Raw genomic sequence first — 13613 nt, 5'->3', positions numbered from 1 at the left:
AGTAAATGGAATGGCATCAAACACATGTAAACCATGTTTGATGTATTTGATACCATTCCACCAATTCCGCTCCAGTCATTACCACGAGCCCGTTCTCCCCAATTAAGTTGCCACCAACCTCCTGTGACAAGTACAGTGGGGCAAAAAAGTATTTAGTCAGCCACCAATTGTGCAAGTTCTCCCACTTAAAAAGATGAGAGAGGCCTGTAATTTTCATCATAGGTACACTTCAACTATGACAGACAAAATGAGAAAAAAAAATCCAGAAAATCACATTGTAGGATTTTTAATGAATTTATTTGCAAATTATGGTGGAAAATAAGTATTTGGTCACCTACAAACAAGCAAGATTTCTGGCTCTCACAGACCTGTAACATATTCTTTAAGAGGCTCCTCTGTCCTCCACTCGTTACCTGTATTAATGGCACCTGTTTGAACTTGTTATCAGTATAAAAGACACCTGTCCACAACCTCAAACAGTCACACTCCAAACTCCACTATGGCCAAGACCAAAGAGCTGTCAAAGGACACCAGAAACAAAATTGTAGACCTGCACCAGGCTGGGAAGACTGAATCTGCAATAGGTAAGCAGCTTGGTTTGAAGAAATCAACTGTGGGAGCAATTATTAGGAAATGGAAGACATACAAGACCACTGATAATCTCCCTCGATCTGGGGCTCCACGCAAGATCTCACCCCATGGGGTCAAAATGATCACAAGAACGGTGAGCAAAAATCCCAGAACCACACGGGGGGACCTAGTGAATGACCTGCAGAGAGCTGGGACCAAAGTAACAAAGCCTACCATCAGTAACACACTACGCCGCCAGGGACTCAAATCCTGCAGTGCCAGACGTGTCCCCCTGCTTAAGCCAGTACATGTCCAGGCCCGTCTGAAGTTTGCTAGAGAGCATTTGGATGATCCAGAAGAAGATTGGGAGAATGTCATATGGTCAGATGAAACCAAAATATAACTTTTTGGTAAAAACTCAACTCGTCGTGTTTGGAGGACAAAGAATGCTGAGTTGTATCCAAAGAACACCATACCTACTGTGAAGCATGGGGGTGGAAACATCATGCTTTGGGGCTGTTTTTCTGCAAAGGGACCAGGACGACTGATCCGTGTAAAGGAAAGAATGAATGGGGCCATGTATCGTGAGATTTTGAGTGAAAACCTCCTTCCATCAGCAAGGGCATTGAAGATGAAACGTGGCTGGGTCTTTCAGCATGACAATGATCCCAAACACACCGCCCGGGCAACGAAGGAGTGGCTTCGTAAGAAGCATTTCAAGGTCCTGGAGTGGCCTAGCCAGTCTCCAGATCTCAACTCCATAGAAAATCTTTGGAGGGAGTTGAAAGTCCGTGTTGCCCAGCAACAGCCCCAAAACATCACTGCTCTAGAGGAGATCTGCATGGAGGAATGGGCCAAAATACCAGCAACAGTGTGTGAAAACCTTGTGAAGACTTACAGAAAACGTTTGACCTCTGTCATTGCCAACAAAGGGTATATAACAAAGTATTGAGAAACTTTTGTTATTGACCAAATACTTATTTTCCACCATAATTTGCAAATAAATTCATTAAAAATCCTACAATGTGATTTTCTGGATTTTTTTCCCCTCACTTTGTCTGTCATAGTTGAAGTGTACCTATGATGAAAATTACAGGCCTCTCTCATCTTTTTAAGTGGGAGAACTTGCACAATTGGTGGCTGACTAAATACTTTTTGCCCCACTGTATCTATGTGATGTGTTCCATATTTCATAGGTAGAAAATACAGGTTCTCTCTACTTTACAAACTAGATTATAATTGTCTGACTTTACAATATCTACAGATATTATAGTTGATGAGTAAGTAGTATTGTTAGCTCAATTTCTCCCCAAGTTTGATCTCGAGTTTACTTCGACTTGCAGTCACAGCTAATGTTCCCCAGCAGGGGGTACACAAGTCTTGCAGCTGGGTCAACTCAACAATCCCTTCTATGGAGAATATGGGTTTTTGCGCCAATCCTCACCTCCGGATATTAAAACACTTTGTTAGCTGCCGGAAGAATACATTTGTGTATCCTAGGCCGGCAGAGGCAATCGGGGAGAGAAGTAAACTCCTCCGTCCACCTTAACAAATTGACACTGCTACATAATTATCGGTTTCCAGGTCACAGAGGACTCGAGAAGAGGACAGACTTTGGTCTAATTGAGAATCTCCCTGAGAAATTCAGTTTCTAATTCAATGGATTGACGTGCTACCTTGTTCCAGGCCTGCTGTTTCGACCCTCTCTCTCTCTACCGCACCTGCTCTCTCTAACTCTGAATGATCGGCTATGAAAAGCCAACTGGCATTTACTCCTGAGGTGCTCACCTGTTGCACCCTCTACAACCGCTGTGATTATTATTTGACCCTGCTGGTCATCTATGAGCATTTGAACATCTTAGCCATGTACTGTTATAATCTCCACCCGGCACAGCCAGAAGAGGACTGGCCACCCCTCATAGCCTGGTTCCTCTCTAGGTTTCTTCCTAGGTTCCTGCCTTCCTAGGGAGTTTTTTTCCCTAGCCACCGTGCTTTTACATCTGCATTGCTTGCCGTTTGGGGTTTTAGGCTGGGTTTCTGTATAAGCACTTTGTGACATCGGCAGATGTAAAAAGGGCTTTATAAATACATTTGATGCTGTCAATAGATTTAAGTTCAATCAATCTAGGGATTGGTATGTCAACTGAAAATCAGGCTACCACAGGCCCCAGCAGCACATGACAGATTTTTAAATATAATATTAACTATAAGAACATGTTCCTGATTGTTGAAACACTGAGCCTTGTGTTAGCTGTGGACATACAGTATGACCTCAGTGAAATGCAGAACAAAGCTGGCTGTGCCTCATTTGTCTTTCCGGGCACCCTTAGAGCCCATGTGGAAGCTGGAGATGTGGTTTAGAGAGGACTATGTGGAGACTACACCACAGGAGAGGAATACTACCACATACACTCAAAAGCAAATCAAAACACTTTTATTAAAACAAATGCATTTAAAAAAAGAACATAATGGTCAAATGTACACAACGGCTACACACCAAGGTTTAGGGTGACTTCCACTGGCTGACAAATGCAACGAATCAACTTGCTCTACCATTGATGCACATGCACAAGCCCCAAATTGTTCATTCAATGACAATTGATTGTAGAAAATACAAGGGCTGAACTCTGTTTTAACATCTTGTGTGTTTGATGAAAACTTAGCCAGTGGAGAGAATCATCATTGCAATTGAACCTAGACCTAAAAGCATAGTCTAATAATATTGATGACAAACAATATTAAAGCATACAATATTAAAACATGATGACCTTAGGGCTCTGTTTAAGCTGTAAAGCTGAAGTGTTACAGATTCCGCGATAGAAATGTAAAGGTAATTTCCCATTGAGCCGACATATGCAGCGTTTACCGTGAATGAGGTCTCTGCTAAAGCGGGAACATTGCCTTTAAATTTCAATCACGCTGTAAAGCTGAACTTCCGCGATGCGGATTGAATAGAGAGCCCTTAGGGTTGCATAATCCCAGTAACTTTCTCCAAATTCCCTGGATTTTCCAGAAATCCTGGTTGGAAGATTCCTGCAATTAGAAGTGGATAAGCAGTAAATCTGGGAATACTCTAACTGAGATCTCTGGAAAACCGGAGACTTTTGGGATAGTTACCGTAATTTTGCAAACCTATTTAGACTACTAGGCAATCTGAAATGACACGGTTCCCTCCTTCCGGCGAGGTTATGTGTCGTAAAATAAACATATACACCCAGAAATAACAAAGTCGGATACAACAACTGTGTAACAATGGCAATAATACTGTAACTTCACTGCAGAAGTCTTAAAGGTGGCGAAGTGAGGGGAGGGTCTAGGGCTATGGATGTCATGACGACAAAGGCATAAACTCTACCAGCTGTAGTTCAGGGGGGTTTATTGGGTGGTATTTGGGTTAGGAGGGCTGAAGGTAGAGGGGGGTTGGTTTAGGAGGGCAGTGGCGGTTCTTGTCTGGTCCCTTATTTTCGTTTGCTCTTGGTGTCAGTGGTCTGGAACACGCTGGAGGCAGACATAAGGTTCTCGATGTACTGACCCAGAACCTGGTTCTCAGACTTCAACTTCAGGTTCTCCTCCTTCACCGCATCCACACGCGACGACAGGTCTGACAACAACAATGATTTAAGGATTTGCAATAACTAACATTATTTACCGCTGCTTTCATCGGTCTGCAAACATCCAGCTGTCTCACCTTCTAGAGTGTGCTGAAGCTCCAACACCTGGTTTATAAGCCTGGTCTTTTCTTCCAGCTCAGCCTGATTCTCCATGTCACCTACAACACACACAATGCATTTCTATTACAAACATGTCCACAGGAAATAAATGCTGTTGACATTGCACATTTCCCAGAAGTATGTGAAGCAAGCCTTAGGCTCTTACCATCCCCGTCGGAGCTCATGGCGAAGTACTCGTCTTCCTTTTTGGAATGCAGGGCTGCGACTTACAGGGACACTGGAAGGGGACAAACATTTTGAAGGAATATGATCTTAGGCAAGGGTCAATGGCCCCTGACTGACCTGTTCAACTCTTATGTATAATGAACAAAAATATAAAAACGCAACAATTTCAAAGATTTTACCGTTCATAAGGAAATCAGTCAATTTAAATAAATTCATTAGGCCCTAATCTATGGATTTCACATGACTGGGAATACAGATATGCATCTGTTGGTCACAGGTACCTTAAAGGTAGGGGGGCCTCCCGGGTGGCGCAGTGGTCTAGGGCACTGCATCGCAGCGCTAGCTGTGCCACCAGAGTCTCTGGGTTCGCGCTCAGGCTCTGTCGCAGCCGGCCGCGACCGGGAGGTCCGTGGGGCGACGCACAATTGGCCTAGCCTCGTCCGGGTTAGGGAGGGTTTGGCCGGTAGGGATATCCTTGTCTCATCGCGCTCCAGCGACTCCTGTGGCGGGCCGGGCGCAGTGCGCGCTAACCAAGGGGGGCGGGTGCACGGTGTTTCCTCCGACACATTGGTGCGGCTGGCTTCCGGGTTGGAGGCGCGCTGTGTTAAGAAGCAGTGCGGCTTGGTTGGGTTGTGCTTCGGAGGACGCATGACTTTCGACCTTCGTCTCTCCCGAGCCCGTACGGGAGTTGTAGCGATGAGACAAGATAGTAAATACCACGAGAAAAGGGGGTAAAATTTTAAAAAATAAAATAAAAATAAAAAAGGTAGGGGCGTGGATCAGAAAACCAGTCAGTATCTGGTGTGACCACAATTTGTCTCATGCAGCGCAACACATCCCCTTCAAATAGAGTTGATCAGGCTGTTGATTGTGGCCTGTGGAAAGTTATCCCACTCCTCTTCATTGGTTGTGCGAAGTTGCTGGATATTGGCGGGAACTGGAACACTGTCGTACACATCGATCCAGAGCATCCCGAACATGCTCAATGGGTGACATGTCTGGTGAGTATGCAGGCCATGAAATAACTGACATTTTCAGCTTTCAGGAATTGTGTACAGATCGTTGCAACATGGGGCCGTGCATTATCATGCTGAAACATGAGGTGATGGCGGCAGATGAATGGCCAGACAATGGGCCTCAGGATCTCGTCACGCATCTCTGTGCATTCAAATTGACATAAAATGCCATTCTGTTTGTTGTCCGTGGCTTATGCCTGCCCATACCATAACACCACCCCCACCATGGGGCACTCTGTTCACAACATTGACCACAGCAAACCTCTCGCCCACACGATGCTATACACGCGGGTCTGCAGTTGCGATGGAGGTTGGATGTACTGCCAAATTCTCTAAAACAACGTTAGAGGCGTTTTATGGTAGATAAATTAACATTCAATTCTCTGGCAACAGCTCTGGTGGACATTCCTGAAGTCAGCAATACGAATTGCACACTCCCTCAAAACCTCTGTGGCATTGTGTTGTGACAAAACTGGACATTTTAGAGTGGACTTTTATTGTCCCCAGCACAAGGTGCACCTGTGTAATGCTCATGCTGTTTGATCAGCTTCTTGATATGCCACACCTGTCAGGTGGATGGATTATCTTGGCAAAGGAGAAATGCTCACAAACAGGGATGTAAACATTTTTGTGCGTTTGGAACATTCGATATCTTTTATTTCAGCTCATGAAACCAACACTATACATGTTGCATTTATATTTTTGTTCAGAAAAGTAGAGGTTTGTGACATGGCGCCTGCATGTGTGGATTGATCAACAGTTTTAGGATTGACTGTAAATTATTAAATACAATCAATGCAACGGTCTCTACTGGTAGACTTACATTTGTTTCCGCTGCTCCATTCAATTTGCAGCGAAGTGGTACACTTCCATTGTGAATAAGTTAGTTGTTGGCTAAATTTAATTTCAGCTACTTTGAAAAGGAGCAATCTGGAATTGCTACATCCATTTAGACTTTTATTAATGATATAGCTACACCCATTCATTCTTGGATGGTCAGTCCTTAATCTGATGGTCATTCCTTGCACAGCTCCGTCTGAATATGAGAGCGGTTACATTTCTCCAGACCCAATTCAGCTTTTTAATAAAACAGTGGCGGGGTTATGCTTTGTTGTTTAAATCGCAATTTCTCTCTTTTTTTTTAAACAGATACACTGGCTGACAAGATTATTACTCTAACGCTAGTTGAGCATAGATTTAGCGTGCTATGTAATTTAACCAGCTAGCTAGCTAACGTTAGCTAAAAATAAAAATTGGCTGCCCGCAATCACAACCTAGAAACACTTGTCCACCCAAAATCTAACATTATTATTATTATACACTTTGACTTACGAATCGGGTAGCCACCGGTAATGTTATAAATTATGTTATTCTACCAGTGTCCAGGCGAAATAATTAGCACCAAAGTTAGCAGACTGTGTAGCTAATCTTGCTAGCTATGCCGACAGAGGCCAGCTGGCGAAACAAACCCCGACTGGCCTGTTTTATTTGCTACCCAGAACAATACTTTCTACAAAACCATTAAAACAACACAAGTCGAAATTGATAGAACATATTCAAATGACTTACCCTCAAAGACAAAATAAATAAATATGCAATGTTGTGCTGAAATGGGAAAACGTCAGAAAATAATTCAACAATCCTGCCAGCAGCTGTTCAAGGTAATTTAATGTGTCAAGCGCCTCCTTCGTGAGATTTTCCTCGTGTGTCCGCTAGAGGGTGGTGTAAGACTGATTATTGTAACCAGAGCCATAATTTATCTACAGGAGATACTAATGTATTTATGGCATTGATTGTGGCCAGAATTGCGAGCCCCTTTGAAACAATGCTGCAGCTGGTCAACGACATTGCATTTTGTTGTAGACAATTAAGACACGTAAAAGCGTGGTCAAAAGCTTTTTTTAAGATTTAAATTTTATTTTAGAGTTGCACAGGGGTATACCACAAAACAGAAATGCTACCACCATTGCATTTTCTCCATACATTTGTTAATATTTATTCCTAATGCTTTTGCATCATAGAAACCATTTTGGAGAATGGAGAATATGGATGGTTCTCAGCACAGACAAGCAGAGTAAGTTAATGTAGCTATTCATTACAGATTCTCCAGTACTTTTGTATACTTTTTAGCCAATAGTTCTGAAAATTGCCTACTACGTCACATATGAGCAGATATGTGCCCCATGTCATTGCTCTTTCTCTCTGCTGTGTCCACTGAGCCGTTGGGCCCGCCCTGCAACCTCATTGGAGAACGCTGGACAGGTCTCTTCTAGCTGTCACTTGTGAGAGCAAAATTATGTTATAATACTGTAATTGCATAAAATGGTTGTTTTATGGAATAGAATAGGGTTCTTAGAACACTCATCTGTGCGTTGTCTTCTGATTGTAATCAGCTTAATGCTGACAGTGGATTTACCATGCCTTTGATTATAAAACCTAAAGACCGCATTCCATAGCAGGGAGGTACCAGGGTTCAGATTGCTCGGATAATTATGAGAGGACAAAAGCTGAAGAACATACAGACATCCAGGTACTTTCCTCAGGTGCTGGAGTTGTAGACAAACTCATGGAAAACAGAAAGGAAAACGCTGCACACTGCTGCTCATTCTCCCAGGTGATATCTATTTACAACGGTTCGACCCTTAGGTCTTCATCAGGCATCCATATCCCAGGTCGGGGTGGAAGGTCCTATATATAGGGGCAGTAGTCAGTGACATCACTTCCTGAAACAGGAGGTAAACAATGTATAACACTTTCACAATATTACAATTCAGTGTATCAAAATATATGATCATACACAGGGAATGTGATCAATATTTACAGTAATATACATGCACATTAAAAAAAATCCTAATTGAATATTGTAACTACATTTTGACATAAAAACAGTTTCAAGTCAAACTCCTCGTTAAGGCCAAGAGGAGACAGTGTGTTGAGCCTGTGGATCCAGGATGATTCCCTTTGAAGAAGTTTCCTCTCAATGTCCCCTCTCCTGCGTGACATCTTGACCATTTCTATTCCAATGTATCTCAGAGAACTAATAGGATGTCCAGCTTGTGCAAAATGAACAGCAACCGGATTTTTTGTCTCACCTGTCTGTATATTGCCGCGTTGTTCATTGATCCGTGTCTTAAGGCTTCTATGGGTTTTCCCTATGTAAGACAGACCACAAGGATATTTCAACATGTAAATAACATTGGTGGACATGCAGGTAATTAGGCCCTTGATTTTAAATCTTTGTCCTGTGTGTAAATAACTTGCATTTGTACGTAAAGCTGCATTGACCACATTGGCCACATTTGTAATTATGCTCCAGAACCTTGTCCAAAAAAGTTTCCCCCTTTCTCTGGTGGGTAATCAGATTTAACCACAAAATCTAATATCAATATTATTAAAATGGCGCCGAAGAAGGCAGACGTTTTACGTGTCCTCAACCGATTTTGTTTTTTGTTTGTTTATTTGTGTTGTTTGTAACTTATTTTTGAAACTTATTTTGTACATAATGTTGCCGCTACCGTCTCTTATGACCGAAAATAACTTCTGGACATCAGGACTGTGATTACTCACAACAGACTGGCAAAATCCTTTTTTCCGCTTTAACCGACAAGAACGATAAACTGCTTTCTCGGGAACAGGCCCAGATCCCCGTGATTTGCGTGAAGAGGAGGTGGAGAAAAAGGGGCCAGAGGGCGGGCTGCCTTCTGAGAATTCATAGGCGATAGAATAAACCCCCACTTCCTTCCACTCTGCTAGCAAACGTGCAATCTTTGGAGAATAAAATCGATGACCTACGCGGAAGATTAAACTACCAACGGGACATTCAAAACTGTAATATCTGATGCTTCACAGAGTCGTGGCTAAACGACGACACTATCAACATACAGCTGGCTGGTTGTACGCTGTACCGGCAGGATAGAACAGCGGCGTCTGGTAAGACAAGGGGCGGCAGACTATGTATTTTTGTAAATAACAGCTGGTGCACGATATAAGGAAGTCTCGAGCTATTGCTCGCCTGAGGTAGAGTATCTCATGATAAGCTGTAGACCACACTATCTACCTAGAGAGTTTTCATCTGTATTTTTCGTAGCTGTTTACATACAGTCAGAGGCTGGCACTAAGACAGCATTGAAGGAGATGTATTCTGCCACAAGCAAACAAGAAAACGGCGCTCGTAGTAGCCAGGGACTTCAATGTAAGGAAACTTAAATCCGTTTTACCAAATTTCTATCAGCATGTTAAATGTGCAACCAGAGGGGGGGGGCCCTGGACCACCTTTACTCCACACACAGAGATGCGTACAGATATCTCCCTCACCCTCCATTTGGCAAATCTGACCATAATTCTATTCTCCTGATTCCTGCTTACAAGCAAAAATTAAAGCAGGAAGCACCAGTGACTAGATCAATAAAAAAGTGGTCAGATGAAGCAGATGCTAAGCTACAGGAATGTTTTGCTAACACAGACTGGACTATGTTCCGGGATTCCTCCAATGGCATTGAGGAGTACACCACATTAGTCACTGGCTTCATCAATAAGTGCATCGATGACGTCGTCCCCACAGTGGCTGTACGTACATACACCAACCAGGCGCCACATCCGCACTGAGCTAAAAGCTAGGAGCTGCCACTTTCAAGGAGCGGAACTCCAACGCGGAAGCTTATAAGAAATCCCGCTATGCCCCCCGACGAACCATCAAACAGGCAAACGTCAATACAGACTAAGATCGAATTGTACTACACCAGCTCTGACGCTCGTCGGATGTGGCAGGGCTTACAAACCATTACAGACGACAAAGGGAAGCACAGCCGAGAGCTGCCCAGTGACACGAGCCTATCAGACAAGCTAAACTACTTCTATGCTCGCTTCGAGGCAAATAAAACAGAAACATGCATGAGAGCACCAGCTGTTCCGGAAGACTGTGTAATCACGCTCTCCGCAGCCGATGTGAGTAAGACCTTTAAACAGGTCAACATTCAGACCGATTACCAGGACGTGTACTGCGAGCTTGCGCTGACTAACTGGCAAGTGCCTTCACTGACATTTTCAACCTCTCCCTGTTGGAGTCTGTAATACCAACATGTTTTAAGCAGACCACCATAGTGCCTGTCCCCAAGAACACTAAGGTAAACTCCCTAAATTACTACCGACCCATAGCACTCACATCTGTAGCCATGAAGTGCTTTGAAAGGCTGGTCATGGCTCACATCAACACCATCATCCAGAAACCCTAGACCCACTCCAATTTGCATACCGCCTCAACAGATCCACAGATGATGCAGTCTCTATTGCACTCCACACTGCCCTTTCCCACCTGGACAAAAGGAACACCTATGTGAGAATGGTATTAATTGACTACAGCTCAGTGTTCAACACCATAGTGCCCTCAATGCTCATCAATAAGCTAAGGACCCTGGGACTAAACACCTCCCTCTGCAACTGGATCCTGGACTTTCTGATGGGCCGCCCCCAGGTGGTAAGGGTAGGTAACACACATCCGCCACGCTGATCCTCAACACAGGGGCCCCTCAGGGGTGTGTGCTCAGTCCCCTCCTGTTCTCCCTGTTCACTTATGACTGCACTGCCAGGCATGACTCCAACACCATCATTAAGCTTGCCGATGACACAACAGTGGTAGGCCTGATCACCGACAACGAGACAGCATATAGGGAGGTCAGAGACTTGGCCGTGTGGTGCCAGGACAACAACCTCTCCCTCAACGTGATCAAGACAAAGGAGATAATTGTGGACTACAGAAAAAGGAGGACCAAGCACACCCCCATTCTCATCGACGGTGCTGCAGGTGAGCAGGTTGAGAGCTTCAAGTTCCTTGGTGTCCACATCACCAACAAACTAACATGGTCCAAAGCACACCAAGACAGTTGTGAAGAGGGCACGACAAAACCTATTCCCCCTCAGGAGACTTGGGATGGGTCCTCAGATCCTCAAAAGGTTCTACAGCTGCACCATCGAGAGCATCCTGACTGTTTGCATCACTGCCTGGTATTGCATTTGCTCGGACTCCGACCGCAAGGCACTACAGAGGGTAGTGCGAACGGCTCAGTACATCACTGGGGCCAAGCTTCCTGCCATCCAGGACCTCTATACCAGGCGGTGTCAGAGGAAGGCCCTAAAAATTGTCAAAGACTCCAGCCACCCTAGTCATAGACTTCTCTGCTACCGCATGGCAAGTGGTACCGGAGTGCCAAGTCTAGGTCCAAGTGGCTTCTACCCAGCTTCTACCCCCCAAGCCACAAGACTCCTGAACACCCAATCAAATGGCTACCCAGACTATTTGCATTGCCCCCCCCCCCCCCACCTCTTTTATACCACTGCTACTCTCTGTTGTTATCATCTATGCATAGTCACTTTAATAACTCTACCTACTTGTACATATTATCTCAACTAACCGGTGCCCCCGCTCATTGACTCTGTACCGGTACCCCCCTGTATAGTCTCGCTATTGTAATTTTACTGCTGCTCTTTAATTACTTGTTACTTTTATTTCTTATCCGTATTTTTTTTTAAACTGGATTGTTGGTTAGGGGCTCGTAAGTAAGCATTTCATTCTAAGGTCTACCTACACCTGTTGTATTCGGTGCATGTGACAAATAAAATTTGATTTGATCTCTCACGTTTGGGGGGATATTTAAAAATGGGTTTCAATTGTGGGTCCGTATCAATAATTGACCAGTGCTTCTTGATAATGTCCTTAAATGCCTTCCCCAATGGTGAGTATTGCGTAAAGCATGATTGGACATGTTCTGCTTTTTCTTTTACTTTCTGTTGAAGGCTATCCAACTGTTAGTCCTTCAAAATGATCATTGACATGTTTTACCCAATTGTCTTTGTACCCCCTTTCCTTAAACCTTTGTGTGAGGTCCGTGGAATGTTCCTGATAAGAAGCATCAGAGCCGCACATTCTTCTGATGCGACTGAATTGACTTATAGGGAGACTTTTAATAAGTGGACGTGGATGAAAGCTGTCACCTCTAAGGAGGGTATTCCTGTCCCTAGGTTTCCTATAGAGATCTGTAGAGAGGGAGGTTTTGTCCTTAATAACTATCACATCTTGAAACCGTTTTTATAGTTTCAATGTCTAAATTGTGTTGTTTTTTTATCCTAATTTAATATTGTATGTGTATGTATATTACTGTAAATACTGATCACATTCCCTTATGATCATATATATTGATACATTGAATGGTAATATTGTGAAACTACGTTATACATTTTCTTTTACATCCTGTTTCAGGAAGTGATGTCACTGAGTACTGCCCCTATATATAGAACCTTCCAGCCCCACCTGGGATATGGATGCCTAATGTAGACCTAAGGGTCGAAACGTTGTAAATAAATATCACCTGGGACCATGAGCAGCAGTGTGCTGCGTTTTCCTTTCTGTTTTCTATAATTATGAGAGGAACCTTGTTTTGGGGGCCAGACCCTGGTTTCCACACAATGAGACCAGTCTTTACAGCAGATCCTGTCTCCTGTGAATTATTCATTTCTTTCATACAAATCCTAACCTTGCGACCCATTCCACACATCTGTTGTTTGTCATGTAGACTATAAAAGATCTTTGTATCCTTTGTGTCGGTGCTCTCCATGAAGGGTGGTTCGTCGACCAGCCATCGTTGTTGCAGAGCACTCACATCATTCACTTGTGTGTGTGTGTGTGACCTGCTCTCCTTAATAAGTGAATAAATATTTAGTTTAAGTATAACTCTGACTTGTGTGATAAGTTTGTCTCTCCTCATTTTTGATAATACAGAAATGAACCACCACACACTCAAATGCGAGGGGCTGACGCTCATTTGCTAGAACTCAAATTGCTAGTGGGCTGGCTCACGGGGGGGGGAAAGGTAGGAAAAATGGTATAGCACAGCTTCAAGACAACAGTCACTTTCAAAGTAGAGATGTCATGGCGAATTGAGGTAAGAGAGTAATTCTGCTCATGGATTATGCATGTATGAACTACACATTAACACATCCAGCCCAAAGCGTGAGGTTTAAAAAATACTTTCTTTGTTGCCAGGTCTTTAAGAGTGGCAGAATACAGTACAGACTTAACCATGTTCACCTTTTCAGGCAAACCTGCCTTGTTTTAGTGGACAAGACGTATCCATTGAAA

General features: G+C 43.6%; 1 protein-coding gene across 1 annotated transcript; it reads right to left on the bottom strand.

The window, feature by feature from the left end:
- Positions 1-2988: 2988 nt before the first annotated feature.
- On the bottom strand, positions 2989-7230 carry LOC139581250 (short coiled-coil protein B-like). Its single transcript, XM_071410814.1, has 4 exons — positions 7052-7230; positions 4447-4518; positions 4259-4339; positions 2989-4171 (listed from the first exon to the last, which is right to left on the bottom strand). The coding sequence occupies exons 2-4, from the start codon at positions 4463-4465 to the stop codon at positions 4029-4031; spliced, it is 243 nt and encodes an 80-aa protein (XP_071266915.1). The 5' UTR covers positions 4466-4518; positions 7052-7230; the 3' UTR covers positions 2989-4028.
- Between the last annotated feature and the right edge of the window lie 6383 nt (positions 7231-13613).

Source organism: Salvelinus alpinus, chromosome 7, assembly GCF_045679555.1.
Source record: "Salvelinus alpinus chromosome 7, SLU_Salpinus.1, whole genome shotgun sequence".
In the NCBI taxonomy this organism is placed as follows: domain Eukaryota; kingdom Metazoa; phylum Chordata; class Actinopteri; order Salmoniformes; family Salmonidae; genus Salvelinus; species Salvelinus alpinus.
This window is presented reverse-complemented; position numbering and strand designations above follow the sequence as displayed.

Bases quoted from the DNA above. Each gene is read 5' to 3' on its own strand.
- LOC139581250 (XM_071410814.1), bottom strand. The intron at 4,172-4,258 runs GTGAGACAGCTG...TGTTGTTGTCAG, and splicing joins GCTTCAGCACACTCTAGAAG to ACCTGTCGTCGCGTGTGGAT.